This window comes from Topomyia yanbarensis, chromosome 3 (genome assembly GCF_030247195.1).
Source record: "Topomyia yanbarensis strain Yona2022 chromosome 3, ASM3024719v1, whole genome shotgun sequence".
NCBI classification, from domain to species: Eukaryota; Metazoa; Arthropoda; class Insecta; order Diptera; family Culicidae; genus Topomyia; species Topomyia yanbarensis.
In genome coordinates this window covers 159,935,801-159,951,939 of record NC_080672.1, presented here as the reverse complement: position 1 = coordinate 159,951,939, position 16,139 = coordinate 159,935,801, and the positions used below count along the sequence as shown (strand labels likewise).

The 16,139-nt window shown below is 38.6% G+C and overlaps 1 protein-coding gene across 1 annotated transcript; it reads left to right on the top strand.

Annotated features, from left to right (window-relative positions):
* Positions 1–607: 607 nt before the first annotated feature.
* On the top strand, positions 608–10,323 carry LOC131689782 (equilibrative nucleoside transporter 4). Its single transcript, XM_058975075.1, has 7 exons — positions 608–1,177; positions 7,735–7,889; positions 7,951–8,154; positions 8,224–8,438; positions 8,495–8,601; positions 8,658–8,893; positions 8,951–10,323. The coding sequence occupies exons 1-7, from the start codon at positions 999–1,001 to the stop codon at positions 9,826–9,828; spliced, it is 1,974 nt and encodes a 657-aa protein (XP_058831058.1). The 5' UTR covers positions 608–998; the 3' UTR covers positions 9,829–10,323.
* Positions 10,324–16,139: the final 5,816 nt, after the last annotated feature.

Sequence of the window (16,139 nt, the reverse complement as noted above, 5' to 3'; positions counted from 1 at the left end):
CGAATAGTGTTAGGTATCAATCTGCTAGTGAACTTCTTTCTTTATTATTCCAAAATATTTTTCTCGCAAACTAAGACTGTAGCGAAACGTATCTGTCGCTCAATTTTGCTTCTTCAAAAAAGTTTAGGTCTTGAAATCAGATATTTAAACCTCATCAAATTCAAACAAAATTTCTACAGAACATTTTTTATGAATTCTCATTTTGGAGATTTTTGTGGAGTTGGGTACAACCTGTTGGTTTGGTACTGAGATAACCTAGTAATTGTAAAACCCGGAATGCTGGTAAAACGGATATATTACATTAAACTCTTAGGTCCACTGTACTTATTCTTTAGTGTGCGAAAATTGATGCTAATACGGTGCTGAAACATTCCTATGCTTATATTTTCTTTTTGGTTCTTGGAGCAAGTCCAAGAGTAAGCAGAAAATTCGCTACCGATCATGTAAATAACACCACCAATATACAATTTTCCGCTCTGTTTTCATCTCTCAGCTGAAAAATTTGCTCGATTTCGGTAGCTTTCCAGTGTAAGAGTGAGAGCACCGGGAAAATTCGGAGATAGTTACATGCGCACAGGGTCACGTTTTATGTCATATTTTTCAGCTTGCACCGTGATACATTTATAGTAGACATTTCGGAATGATTGGAGTCGTGAATAATTTCCATTGGATACCTAGAGTTCATAGTGATTTTTTAACTCGAAAATATCTGGTGAACGGACAAAAGTATTACTTTGGGATTGTTAGGCGTTGAATGTACCTCGCATTGTGTGCCGGATATCGGTTAAAATGGGAAAAAAATTTAGCAGAAGAGGCGTACATTAGACCAGCCTGACGACTGACTAATATCGATTTTCTGTAAAACAGAGAACTAATATCATGATCGCCAAATAAATCTCTGATTGAAGCACCTCCAGCAAGAATAAAAGTTGATCTGCAGAAAGTCTCAGCTACGGGTGTGAGACTCTCGTTAACCTCCGAGGATAGCTTATAATAGTATGATGGAGGCAACGGAAAATGGAGGAAATTCATCGTATGAACCGTTAGAGGGTAGAAGAGCGTTTGATACGTCCGAAGGCCTGGACATGGAAGGCGGTGGTCCACCGAAGGACCGCAGAAAACTGGTATTTTTTGCGTTAATGACGGCCGGCGTCGGTTTTGTGTTGCCATATAACAGGTGTGTTATGTTGCTAATATTGGCACAAATATGTTTTTCAAATGATCTGTGTTGTTTTGAAAAGATGTATGCATGTTGATTTAAAGCACATTTGCTCCGAAAATCAATTAATGTGCATATAATTATTTTTTGTGTGGTTCTGATATTTAAGTTAAAATTCTTCGCACTACTTTGTAAACTATTGAAGTATTATTATTTTATATGTTTTTTGATGCGATATACTGCAAGTCGCATATAAGTCCCATATGAAAACTCGCCATGTTGAGAAAAAGACGATTCAATATTTTTGTTTACTTTTTGTCCTACTGGTACGAACGAAGAATTGTAAATCCCCGTATTATTGCACAAAATAGTTGAATTACTACCTAAATATTTCTGTGTTACATAAATCTCGTTCTTTTCATGTAAAACAATAGATGGTAGGTATTATTAGATTTTGTATGGTTTAGTTTGAATTAACGTGTTATAAGTTAAGTGTTCGTGTTACAGATAATTGTTGTATGCCTGCTCTTGATGTAATAAACTATAGGATAGTGATCCTGATAGTGCGAATATTTTTGTGAATTTGATTCGATCATCAAACTATCGTAGTACTGGAAATTTATCGCGTTGAGCCATTTACTTTGACTCTTATCCAATCGAAAAATTTGGAAACCTTTTGTTAAGTAACGGATGTAAGGTAACAAGTTTTGAGTTTCATTCCTCAAGCCATGTAGGTGATATTCATGTCCGTTGAGCTTTATTATATTTGCGAAAGGGTATGTCGAATAGGCATCAGCTAAAATGAGAAGAAGATACTATCGATAATTTCGTTTCGTTAGTCGAAGATTTCACTGCAACACTAATGCTGTGTGATATATTAAATGCGTTGTTTTATTTTTTTCTTTTGCCGTACCGTAAATAACAACATACTTCTAACATCAAAGAAGAAGAAACAAATTTCAACTGTTTTGTAAATGCAGGGGAACACGGTGCCTAAGAGGGACACCTTAAGGTTAAATAGCAAATTCGACTCATCCATGGATGCACTGCTCGCAATTTGAGATCATATTGCATCAATGTAAGGACTGATACGAATAAAATTTCAAACAGAAATATATTTAAAATGGTTATGAAAAAGAGACCCAAAATCGTCATTTCAAAAGTGGTATGGGAAAGATGGACATAGGATAAGGGCAGAGTGAGACGCTTCTTGACCAATAAATTTGGTTTCCTGTAAGTACCGTAAAATGGCGATCTACAGTATGTAGTCGCAACACTCCGGTTATGTCCTAGACATTGCCCACCCATCCTTTATATCTTTCAAACAATTAAACCCTCTGCTGCCCAACCCCGTCGTTTTGCGGGGTTAGGGAGAACTATTGAAAAATTTATAGTTCACGATTTTATGTTGTCACCTGTAGTAAAATCTCTTCAAAATACTTCCACCTATCATACAAATACATTGTCTGCTTATTGAAGTCACTATATAAAATGATATTTGAGTTGAGGTTGAAACTTTGAAAGAAATGTGAAAATCAGAGATAGGTAATATCCGGAACATAACCGGGGTGTTAACATAGGACAATTATTTTGTGTAAAAATTTGCTGTATAGGCTTAAAAAATCTTGACTAAAACATGCTACTTTTACTAGTAATTCGCAAAATTTAAATTTCGAATAACTGAACTAGTCAGCATTCCTTAACTTTTATTGGCAGAAATTTAATATCACCATTATCAAACTCTTACCGACACATTTTTATATACCTGTATTTTATGCAGAGAACTCGAAAATAAAATTGTTTTACTGAATAGATTACCGAATGGGATACTATTCAAATCCCCAGGAAAATATCGCTGCACCGTACACAGTGACAAACACTTTCCAGATGGGCAAAAACGTGATCGAAATTGTTTTGACCACGAAAAAATGATTTTCGAGCTATAGTGTCTTCAGCCAATTTTTCCCCATCCACATATTCCCCATGTTATCAAAGTATTAGTTTGGTGATTTTTTTTTCTTTAGTCATTTATGAAAATAATAAAAAACTGTATTCAGCAAAGTTGTAGGGAATATAATAAGAAACAACTTTGCTGAATCTATCTTTTGATTTGAATACACATTTGTGGAGTTTTATATGATACACCCCTGAAAATCACTTTTTTTTTAAAATAACTTTTCAGGGTGATTTTTTTAGAATTTGAAAATTTTCTAAGATTTAGTTTGACATAAGAAAATACACGATTTTTGTATGGCAAGTTTAATTCTGTCTCTTATATTTGTGAAGTTATCGAAAGTTTTAGTGCCAAAAAAGCAACATTTTGGTATGAAATAACACTTCAATCCGCAAATTTTTTTCGCAGACAAAGCCATATTCATTCAAATCTATAAAGCAAATCCAGGGATAACCATTTGTCGCATACTGTCTCGTGCATGCAAAAACCTATATTCAAAAAACGATTATAAAACCCTTTTACAAGTCCAAATTACATCACACATTTACGGGTAAAAGGAGGAAGTATGAAGCATGTTGTTACATGCAGGAGAGGTGGCAGGGGCTAACGCTGTCCCAGTAAAGTTCAGCCGGAAATGAAGTGGAATTCTGGCTGGTTCGAGATCGTATTCCGGCTCCAGTGACACAACCGATTCGAACTTGAATCGGTTGTGTCACTGGAGCCGTAATGCGAACTGGAACCAGCCAGAATTCCGGTTCAATTCCGGCTGAGCTTAACTGGGGTGTCTCATCGGCTGAACAGAACTTCTGGTCTAACAGGGCATCACATTTGGCCAGTCGTTTGATAGAAATATAAATAGTGTCTTAGTTTTAGCATTTAGCCTCAAGCCAGTGCTTAACTATTTCGTTAATAAGTTAGTGTCGGTTTCTGATGATACGAAGACGAAACGCACCCATGACTTTATTAAGTTAGGATTTGTGCCCTTTATGTACAAAGAGCGGTTTCACCAGAAATGTTTGCATTTGGCAGAAAGATTGGTTTTTACCCATTTTCCTTCTTAGGGAGGAAAATAGCATAGTAAAAAATACGTGCTGAGTTCCCATCATTTTAATTACATGCATTTGCTCGAGGCTTGTCGATAGGCAGACCTTGTTTTTTGAAAAACTGGTGCTGGGAATCAGGAATCAGTAGCGTCTGGCTCAAATGGCACGTTCCCCATGTTGATCGGAGATTTATGCCTTGCCAAGAATCGTCTTTTCATCATTTTCCTGATGGGAAGGATTGGGGAAGTGGTAAGGTTAGGGGTAAGGAAAACAACGACACAGAACAATTAAAACAGAGCATTCTGCACCCCCGGAATGATGCTGAACGATCTGCAGGTGCTACAACAGCAGGAATAAAACTTCCAACCCCCGGAGGGATTTAGAACCTCTACTCAAACAGTGAGCAGATATATCAACACCCCCGAGGGGATATTGAGATAACAGAATGACAACACCCCCGAAGAGATATTGTCATTCAAATACGGCTAAAAAAATATAGCTCTTTACCACACTGGGTTAGGAACAAAAGCATATCCTTAAATTTCAGCTCTCTGTACATAGGTGCATCTATGTATGGAGAACCAAAAAACCGGATGCGCAATTGCATCAATACAGGGCAATTGCATATCAAATTATATGATGTTCCGTAATCGGATTCACAAAGATCACATGAATAATACTCAGCGCGCTGAATAGTAGCCATGTGATAATTGAGTTTGCAATGTCCAGTCAGTGCCCTGACCAGAATACTGCAATTGTGCTTGGCAAAATGCAACAAATTTCTTGACATTTTCGGACTCACATCCGGCAGAAAAGCCTTTGTTTGAACGCAAGTTTGCAAGCTACGCCAATGGTTGGCATGTTCGAATGCAGCCCAAGAGCGAATCTTGTGCTTTATCCAACTTATTGACAGTGGTAGAACTGGTTCTGTACCAACGAAATCAGTCGCAGCGCCAGCTCTAGCCAATTCGCCCGCCCATTCATTTCCAGTAATACCGGAATGACCGGGTACCCATAGAAGGTAGATAGCATTTGAAATGCTAAGTTCTTCGATTTGAGTTCGACATGCGATTACTAATTTCGATCTCGAATCTGCCGAACTAAGTGCTTTCAGGGCAGCCTGACTGTCCGAGCAAAAATAGATTCTTTTACCGCAAATTCCCTGTTGAAGTGCAGATTGTACGCCACACAGAATCGCAAAGATTTCTGCTTGGAATACGGTACAGTATCTACCAAGCGAATGAGATTGGTTTAATCTCATCTCGTGACAATAGACACCAGCACCGGCTCGGCCCTCCAACAAAAAACCGTCCGTGTAACAAACTACGTATTCTTCAAGGGTTCGCTCCATCCAGCCAGACAGCCATTCCTCACGAAGAGGAATTCTCACATTGAAAGTTTTAGAAGGAAAACTACATGTGAGTGTAAGGTCATTGGGAGCAAGTGTATATTCATCCCAAGTAACCATTTGGGGCTACAGTCTTGTGTGGCTAGTTACACGATCTATTGGGTTACTGTTCCAGAGCCCAGTAACCTTAAGACGGTATGCACAAGAAAGTGCTTCTTGTTTCAGAAACACATGTAGTGGTTTTATGTTCAAGAGTGCCTCGAGAGCAGCAGTAGGTGTTGTCGAGAACGCACCAGTCATCGCCATCAAGACCATCCTCTGAATATGGTTTAACTTTGATTGGATTGTCATGACTTCTTTCTTCTGCCACCAAACAAGGCACCCGTATGCCAGTATTGGTTCAACAATTGTTGTGTAGATCCACTGAATGTACTTGGGTTTGAGTCCCTAAGATTTGCCGAAAGCCCGTCTACATTGGCCAAAGGCCATGCAAGCTTTCTTGATCCTGAAATCGATGTGAGCTGTCCAATTAAGTTTTGAGTCGAGAATTACCCCAACGTACTTAACTTGATCTTCGACAATAATTTCAGAGTCAAAAAACTGCAATGGACGAGCTCCGGTTGTAATCCTTCGTTGCGTGAAAAGCACCATTGAGGTTTTATTTGGATTAACTGATAGTCCAACATGAAGACACCACCGCTCAACAACACATAAGGCTTGTTGCATCAAATCAAAAAGTGTGTTAATGCAAATACCGGTGATCATTATATGATAATCATCGGCGAAACCATACGTCGGAAACCCAAGCTCATTTAGTTTTCTCAACAAGCTATCGGCGACAAGGTTCCATAGAAGTGGTGACAGCACACCACCTTGAGGACATCCGCAGACACTCAGTTTCCTCATCTCTACTTGTCTTAACGATGAGCACAGATGTGGGTTGCTAAGCATTGCGTGTATCCAGTTCGTGATATATGAAGGTACTCCATGATCTCGTGCTGCTTCCAAAATGAATTCGAAAGACACGTTGTCAAAAGCACCTTCAATATCGAGAAAAACTCCTAAACTTGATTGCTTTTGTGAAAAAGCTTTTTCAATGTTGTAGACAACATTGTGTAACATGGTGGTAGTAGACTTCCCCCGCTGATATGCATGTTGCATTGCATGCAGCGGGTGCTCGCCCAAGCTACCATCCCGAATGTAGTGGTCGATTAAACGTTCCACTGATTTGAGAAGGAAGGAGGTCCGACTGATTGGTCTAAAGCTCTTTGCCTCCTCATAAGTGACGCGGCCACCTTTGCGAATGAATTTGACAGTTATTTCCATAACTGACATACTTCAAACCCGCCGGAAGCCACGCGGCCTCTAGGCTGGTTTTGTCCGGAGAAAGATAATAGAGTTATCAACCTTCTAGTGGACCACAGCCAGTTACTGGGGAGTTCGCCCGGCTCTTCCCAGGCTCCGTTCGCCATTGAGAATATTTTAAACCCCCTCAACAATTTTACCCATAGCACGGGTCGCATGACACTATGGAATTGGGGTTCCCTGTTTGGTGTTACCACCGGAACAGGTAGTCCGTAGTGTAATTATTAGCCGGTTGAAACAACCACTACCGACACTACACGGCTTATCTAGGCTGTTCGCAGAAAGAAACTGACATTTGGCCAGTCGTTTGATAGAAATATAAATAGTGTCTTAGTTTTGGCATTTAGCGTCAAGCCAGCGCTTTAAGTTAGTGTCGGTTTCTTTAAGTTAGTGTCGGTTTCTGATGAGACGAAGACGAAACGCACCCATGACTTTATTAAGTTAGGATTTGTGTCCTTCATGTACAAAGAGTGGTTTCACCAGAAATGTTCGCATTTGGCAGATAGATTGGTTTTTACTCATTTTCCTCCTTAGGGAGGAAAATAGCATAGTAAAAAATACGTGCTGAGTTCCCATCATTTTAATTACCTGCATTTGCTCGAGGCTTGTCGATAGGCAGACCTTGTTTTTTGAAAAACTGGTGCTGAATGTATGCTTTAGGTTTATTGAATTGTTCTGTATGTCCAACTTTCATTCACTTTTTAAAGGACAGTCTATATGCGATATGAAGTATGCATTTGAAACAACTTATCCAACAATGATGTGAACTCAATCTGAATTCTAAATTCGTATTTAATTCCAGTGAATTGCTATTTGGTGTAACATTTCTGACGACTGTTTTCAAAATAATGTTTTCTTTCCATAGCTTTATCATTGCAGCCGATTATTGGCAGTCACGTTTCCCCGGACAATCGGTAGCCTTGGATATGTCCATGACATACATCATCGTAGCATTGTGCACAGTGCTGTTAAACAATGTGTTTCTGTCACTCGCACCGTTCCGCGTACGTGTAGCTTTTGGTAAGTCAATGCATCTATAACATTTAAAACAATTTACAAATGGAGCCTTGGTTGATTACAGGATACGCAGTATCTTTCACTACGCTAGTTTTCGTAGCTCTCTGTGAAGTGGCATGGCACATGTTTACCGCTAAAACGGCATATTCTGTGAATTTAGCTGCAGTATCTTTGGTAGCTATGGGATGCACGATACAGCAATCCAGTTTCTATGGATTCGCGAGTATGCTGCCGAAGCAGTATACCCAAGCAGTTATGGCGGGCGAAAGTATGTTGTTGTGTCTTGTGTCACCGATGCCAAATGTTTGAACATGAATGTTTCTTGCAACTATTTAAGGTATTGCAGGATTTTTGGTTTCATCGAATCGTGTAGTAACAAAATTGTTGATCAAAAGCGATCGTGCATCGACTGCAATTTTCTTCCTAACGTCTACGGTTTACATAGCGTTCAGTTATGTATTGCACTCTATTACAACACATTCGCCGTTTGTGCGATATCATATGAAGGCCTGTGCCAAAATTGTGCTGCGACCTGACGATGAACATACACTTGTAAGAACCCAACCTTTAATATTCAGATGATACATATTATAATTTGTAATTTTCAGAGTGATACTATAGAAGGTGATATGTCGAATGCGCGATACGGAGTGCTAGCACTCGAATCAAGTCCTCCCGTTCACATTCCTCCTGGTACTACTACATTAAGCTTTAGGTATGTTATACTAAAATAACAATTTCGCCTCGATCAATATGAATAATTTCTTTCAGCAACCCCGTTTACGAGCTCTCAAATCCAAGTGGGGGTGAAAGCGTACTAGAAACAAATATAAACAATCTGACGTCTACCACAACTAGTGTAACTACCAATCGCAATTCGACGAATCGACCGATAACATCCCCAACTTCGGCAACGGCATCGCATGATGTTTCCAATGTTGCCTTTAAAGTTGAACACGTAATGACCCCAGATATTTGTAGCTCTGGTAGATTTGGCAGCTTCCGCAGTAAGACGCATATATTCAGCTTATTCACTAATATTAAGTAAATAATTTATTCTTCAGGTGGCGTCGAATCGCGATGGAAGGTTGCTCATGCCATCTATCCTTATATGGCCTGCATAGCTTTGGCGTACTGTGTAACACTTTCTTTGTATCCTGGAATAGAATCGGAAATTATATCCTGTAATCTCGGCACGTGGATGCCAGTGCTTCTAATGTTTACCTTCAACACATCCGATGTAGCGGGAAAGCTGCTGGCAGCAGTTCCGTACACTTGGTCTCGAAGACAGTTGATCCTAATGTCCGGTCTACGGGCTCTACTCGTACCTCTTATACTGCTTTGCTGTTCTCCGCGTGATCAGCCGGTAATTGCTGGTGAAGCATCGGCGTTTGTATTTACTGCCGCTCTCGGCATTTCGAACGGACTAGCGGGCAGTCTACCTATGATGCTTGCACCGGACAAGGTATCAGCAACACTGAAAGAGGTCACCGGTAATATGATGACGCTTTCCTATAATATAGGGCTAACTGCAGGATCTTTAGTTGGATACGTTTTCGAGGCAATGTTGGGACCACAGCTGCCGAACCCCTGTCCACAATATCCATTTGTTCCTCCGAGAGCCAATGAACCTATTTTCAATAACTTGAGCATCACCACTAGTACCAGTACTACGACGATGGCAACGGCACTTCTAACAACCTTAACCTCTACTATCCTTCAGTCTAGCACATCAAGTGTTTCCCCAGAAATCACCAGCAGCATATCATTACCAGCGACCTCAACGCTATCGCAATCAACAACAGTATTAAGCTCGACGCCAACTACCGGTGATGTTGATGTTACTACTAACTCGCTAGACAGCAGCAACTTAGTGACGTTTGCGGCCACTTTTGTATACAATGCAACTCATTCGATACTGGAAGCTACCACCGAACGCTAATCAACCTTTATGTAATGTAGCGAGACTTCAAAGCATAAAAACACTATTTTCACAAGATCATTTATCAACCAGAACTGACAAAAGACGAAATTGTATGAGCTTGGGTCAATTTCATTGATATTATTTACTTATGTTTGTTAATAATCATCAAATAGTGTGGTGGTTACAACCCTCGCAAAGCAGTTTTCTTAGCGAATTCTAAAGATACTAAATACCACATTGAAACGATACGTTTTTCTTTTTGTATCATAATTCTTCTGATCAGAACTGATGTGTGAGTGAGAGAGAACATGGTGGGACAATTAGAATAAATGTTGAATAATTATTGAAATACATAGATCATCTATAATGTACTGGAGCGACAGAATATGCATTCTAGCTAGATCTTGCAAATAATGATACCAAAGCATATTCAAACAACAGCAAATGAAGAGGAGCTTCAAAGTGGAAAATAATTAAACGATTAATAAAGATATTATATTTTAATCTACTTTACACCTGCTTTTTTAACAACACATCATATCATTGTTTTTGTTAACCATCAGCTGCCGCTCTGCTTGAAGGGTAATTTTTCTTTTTGACTGTATGCCATGCAATACACATTTTAAAGCCAAATTTATTCAATATAATATTTTAACGATCATACAATATATTCGTGAGACAGCTGGAAATGTTGCGAAAAGTGTTTCGTAGTAGTGACAAATCGTCTTTTAAATATTCTTCTACGAATTCCCCGTAACTCGCCAGAAAGCGGAATTGAACAGCAGAGAATTATGTTAAGGGGGGGGGGGGGGGGGGGTAAGGGTTTCAGCATAAAACAACACTTTTTTGTCGTTTTTTAGAACTTTGCGTCAAGCGAATTGATCAAAACTTTTATACATCATAATTTATCATTTCAATAGTATTCTGTAATTTTTCTATGCAAAAATATCAAAAAACGACTCGGTTACGAAGCTTTTTGTAAAACATCTCTGGAAAAACACGATTTGCAGTGTTAACTGTCATTCAAAAACTAATTAACCGATTTATTTCAAACTTTGCATACATATTCTATGTAAAAAAATAGAGGTGTGTGCCGCGCCGCCGCGTCATGCCGACGATTGCAGGTAAAAATAGATAGCACGTCGGCGTAACGCCGGCGCGCCGCCGATTTTTACCTACAATCGGCGGCGCGGCGCACACCTCCATAAAAAATACCTAACCCCCTTGAGTTTTTGAGATAATTTTTCAATAAGGGTGGTTTTTTATTCATAAAATGGCAGAATTTTTCGTGAAAAATAGCAATTTTATTTCAAATGAGTACAAAATCCCTTACTGCAGACATCCTTGTGATAACGTGGTCATGTGCCGTGGTTCTGAAGAGACGAAGTCAAAACGCAAACACCTGGACTAATTATAATTAGGTTTTGTGCCCTTTATGCATTAAGATGGTTTTAAACCCTAGTGAGTAATATTGCATTTTGCTATGCATTCGATTCCAAATCTACCCACAGGCTGTAAAAAGTCACTTTTCTGTGATGATACTGGCATCTTAGCCACAAGAAGGAGTCTTCATATTATCTGCAGTCGACTGCAAGGAAGCTTGAAAATTTTCAATGATTACCTGAAAAAATGGAAAATTTCCACTAATGCGATAAAAACACAATTGATTGTGTTTCCGTATAAGCATGGAGCTTCTTCTCTTAAACCAAATCATTACCATACTATTAAATTTAATGGATTGAATTTAACGTGATCAAGTTAAATACTTGGGTTTGATTTACGATAAAAAACTCACTTTTAAGGATCACATTGAATGAATCCAAACAAAATGCAACATATATATATATATATATATATATATATATATATATATATATATATATATATATATATATATATATATATATATATATATATATATATATATATATATATATATATATATATATATATATATATATATATATATATATATATATATATATATATATATATATATATATATATATATATATATATATATATATATATATATATATATATATATATATATATATATATATATATATATATATATATATATATATATATTGTTGATAATACCGTAAGAAAACACGAAGTATTTCTGTAGGTTGGTTTGAGATAACTTTATTTGATTCTTGTTCGTCAAGTTATATAATGCTAACATAGTTCGATATCGATTGATATTTCATGCACTGTTTATCACAGTCCCTTATTGACTGCCATACCCTGTCATACCCTCTGCCTATAGTAAACAACACATCCATGCGCGGCGTCCATATGCAAAAGCTCAAGTTACCCACTTGAAGCTTTTGTCACATGACGTTCTGTCAGATGACATCTCAGAGCTTTTTATAGCACGTTCCGTATGACAGTTCTTACTGTCAACTGCCGTCCCGTGAATGGCAAATTGTTTATATACAAAGAATATTTCGTACGTATATCACTGCGAAATATTCTTTTTCAACACTTCCCCACAATTTGCACATTCAATACACCGAATAACTTTCTGTGTATATTTTTAGGTAACCCCTTAGTGAAGGCATCTGCAGGTTGATCGACGCTTGGGATGAACTGTAGTTTTACTCTACCATTTTTGATGATATCCCGGATGAAAAGGTATTTGATATCCAAGTGTTTCATCCGTTGATGTGATCTTGGCTCCTGTGCTATGTTGATACATGGGATGCTATCTTCCATTATGATGAATGGTGTTATGTTTACATCCAATTCATTGAGAAGTTGTGTTAACCACACTCCTTCTTTCGTAGCAGCGCAAAGTGCTATCAGTTCTGCTTCACTTGTTGATAAGCTTACAGTCGGTTGTCGTTTCGTTGACCACGAAATAAGATTACCGTATAGTAGAAATGCGTATCCTGAAATTGATTTCCTATCATCAGGATCATTTGCAAAATCTGCATCGGCAAATCCTACTAAAGCTGGATATTCGCTATTTGATGAATAAATTATTTTTGTGTTGCTCGTTCCCCTCAAATATCGCAATATTCGTTTTAATCCTGACCAGTGCCAATCGGTGGCGCAGTTAGCATATTTGCTTAGGGTGTTTACCGCAGAGCAAATATCAGGTCTAGAAGTTAGTGAAAGATATTGTAGGCATCCCAGCAGTTCTCTGTATGGCTCTTCAGTGATTTTTGCCTCAGATTTTGACCATTTCGTGTTGATATCCAATGGTGTCCCCACTGGTTTACAATCAGCCATCCCAAATCTACTAAGAAGTTTCTCCACGTATATTGTTTGAGAAATTTCAATAGTCTGGCTTTCCAAATCACGATTTATCTCCATTCCCAGGAAGTGCTTAATCTCTAACATGTCTTTCATTTGGAATAACCTTCCAAGTTTCTTTTTAATCCACGTAATTGCTTCGATGTTTTTGGCAAGTAGTAAAATGTCGTCTACATATAGTATTACTATGATGCCTCTAGATTTTGACTTATAGATGCAGTTGTCATTTTTGAGAGGGACAAAACCTAGTGTTTTCATTGCATCATCAAAATGTTTATTCCAAGATCTGCTTGCCTGTTTCAATCCATACAAACATTTGTGTAGACGAACAGTTTGTCTTTGCCCATTTACGTTTGGTGGAAGTTTCATGTATATTTCTTCTTCTAACTTCCCATGTAGAAATGCAGTTTTGACATCCATTTGATGTACTAACAATTTACGCTCGTTAGCAAGGGCTAGTGCTAACCGAACACTCTCTAGTTTGGCGACTGGTGCAAATGTTTCACAGTAATCGAATCCAGGACGCTGTGAACACCCTTTTGCCACTAATCGTGCTTTATATCTTCCATCTTCTTTCATTGAGAAAACCCATTTTGAGTTAATTGGTTTAACTCCTTTTGGCAAACAGTTAACCACTGTCCAAGTGCCATTTTGATGTAATGCATCAAACTCTTCTTGAATAGCATGCTTCCATTCTTGCCAATCAGAAACTTTCCTCAATTCCTCAATAGTTTGCGGAATCTCTTCGTTGAAAATCATTGCTGTTTTTGCTGTATAATCGGAATACCAACCCGGTATCTTTCTCTCCCTCTTGCTTCGACGCAATGATTGACCATCATCGACGTCCTCTCTTTCGTCTGTTGGATTTTCATTTGTACTTTCATAGTCAGTTTCGCCAACTGATTCTTCAAGTGAATCTAGATTATCTTGCTCTGTTTCGATGAGTGTGCATTCTTCATGCTGTTCTTCATCAGAAGGAAGGATAGCATCATCCTCGTCTTCGTTCTGTTCTCCTTGGTTTAAGCGTGTACATCTAATTAAATCTTGACCAGATGATTCTACGAAATCCATGTTTGTGTGGTCAATATCTTGATTGGCTCTGGTAGATTCATTGAATACTACATTTCTGCCAATTTCTATTGAACGCGTATCCTTGTTCCATAATCTAAAACCATTATTTGCGTACCCCACAAATATCAAAGGTTTTGTTTTGAAATCTAATTTCTGACGCCTCTCTTTAGGTATTTGTTTAAATGCTTTACACCCAAAAACTCTTAAATGATTCAAGTTTGGTCGCTTTTTGAACCATTTTTCATACGGAGTTTTGTCCTCTTCTATCCCACTTGTTGGAGATCTATTGATTAGATATGTTGCTGCATATAATGCTTCTCCCCACATATCTTTCGCTAATCCACTTTCGTAAAGCAAAGTTCTGACCTTTTCCATTAAAGATCTGTTCATACGTTCACTTACACCATTTTGCTGCGGTGTGTATGGAACAGTGAACGTCATTCTAACACCATTTCTTTTGCAATGAGCTTGAAATTCGTTACTTGTATATTCCCCTCCATTATCACACCTTAGCATTGAAATACGTCTTTCGAAGAATGCTGTCGCCTATGCTTCGAATTCTTTAAATTTCTCGAAAACCTCCGATTTCTGTTTCATGAGGTAAACCACGAGAAAGTGCGTATAATCATCTATAAAGGTTACAAAGTAACGCCATCATAGGTTTCCTGCTCCATGCTTCCACAAACATCCGAATGTATGAGTTCCAGTGGTCGTTTTGATCTTGGCAGCTGCAATTGTTTAAATTTGGATGCAGCCTGCTTCCCCGCCATACAACCATCACATACATTTGTTTCACTAATATTTCCGGAAGTTAGATTGATACCCTCAACCATTCCCTTCTTAATTAGTTTCTCCAAACTCGTATCACTGATATGGCCAAGTCTTTTATGCCATGTTTCCAAACTCACCTTCTTTCCGAACAATGCTAAGTTTGTTCCATCTTCCGCCGACTTTTCTTCCCGAAATAGATCAAGGTGGAATAAACCATCAACGAAGATTCCTGAAGCAATTACTTCATCTTCAAATTCAAAGATAACCTCTTCATCCGTAAAAGTAACCCTTTTACCATTTTTGCTAACCCTTCTAACCGAAAGGAGATTTTCTTCAAGACCCGGAGTAAAAAGAACGTTGTACAATTTCAATTCTTTTATTGTATTGTTACCCACAACACTCTTTAATCGCATTTTTCCAACTTTTGTTGCCCGTAAATTCTGGCCCGCTTTCGCCGAAATGGTGATTGGCTTCTCTAATTCTTGGACATCTTCCAGCAGCTTCTCGTCATTAACCATATGGTTGCTTGCTCCTGAGTCAATCACGAATCTGACTCTCCTACCACGATCCGCTTTGGTCATCATTGCAAAGCTCTTTTTAGGCTCCATCTTTTGCTGCTTCTTGAACTTATCTTTCTCCTTCGCGTTAAACTTTTTCATTAGTGGGCATTTATTTTTAAAATGCCCAGTTTCGTTGCAACCGAAGCATCGGGTTACCTCTCTCCTTGGCTTGTACTTTGAAGACAGCGCAACGTTTTTCGTTTCTGTCTGCTTCTCTTCCCCAGCTTCAGCATCAATAAACATTCGTTTGATCTCCATGATCGGCTTGGCACACAGTTTTTCATTCGTCAGTACCATCAGAGCGCCTTTGACGTGTCGGTACTTGTCTGGCATGGAGATCAGTAGAGCATGAACTTTTTCCGATGCTGTCATTTTTGAACCCATACGATCTAGCTCGCGAATAATCAGATCGTACTCATCAAAAATCATGGACAATTTGTCGTGATGTCTTTGTTTGATGGTATACAACCGGTCCCGCATATTAACCATAGCGGCTGTACCGCCCTTTTGGTACGTTCTGACCAGAGTATCCATGGCTTCTTTCGCATAGTTGAGCCCAATGAGTTTATTCAAAACATCATTGTTGACCATCATGACAATCTCGTCCAATGCTTCGACGTCGTCATCAAGCCGTTTTCTGAGCTTAGCCTTCCTGGCTGTTTC

Bases quoted from the DNA above. Each gene is read 5' to 3' on its own strand.
- LOC131689782 (XM_058975075.1), top strand. From the start codon at position 999: ATGATGGAGGCAACGGAAAATGGAGGAAATTCATCGTATGAACCGTTA. The intron at 8,602-8,657 runs GTATGTTATACT...AATTTCTTTCAG, and splicing joins ACTACTACATTAAGCTTTAG to CAACCCCGTTTACGAGCTCT. The intron at 8,894-8,950 runs GTAAGACGCATA...TTTATTCTTCAG, and splicing joins TAGATTTGGCAGCTTCCGCA to GTGGCGTCGAATCGCGATGG.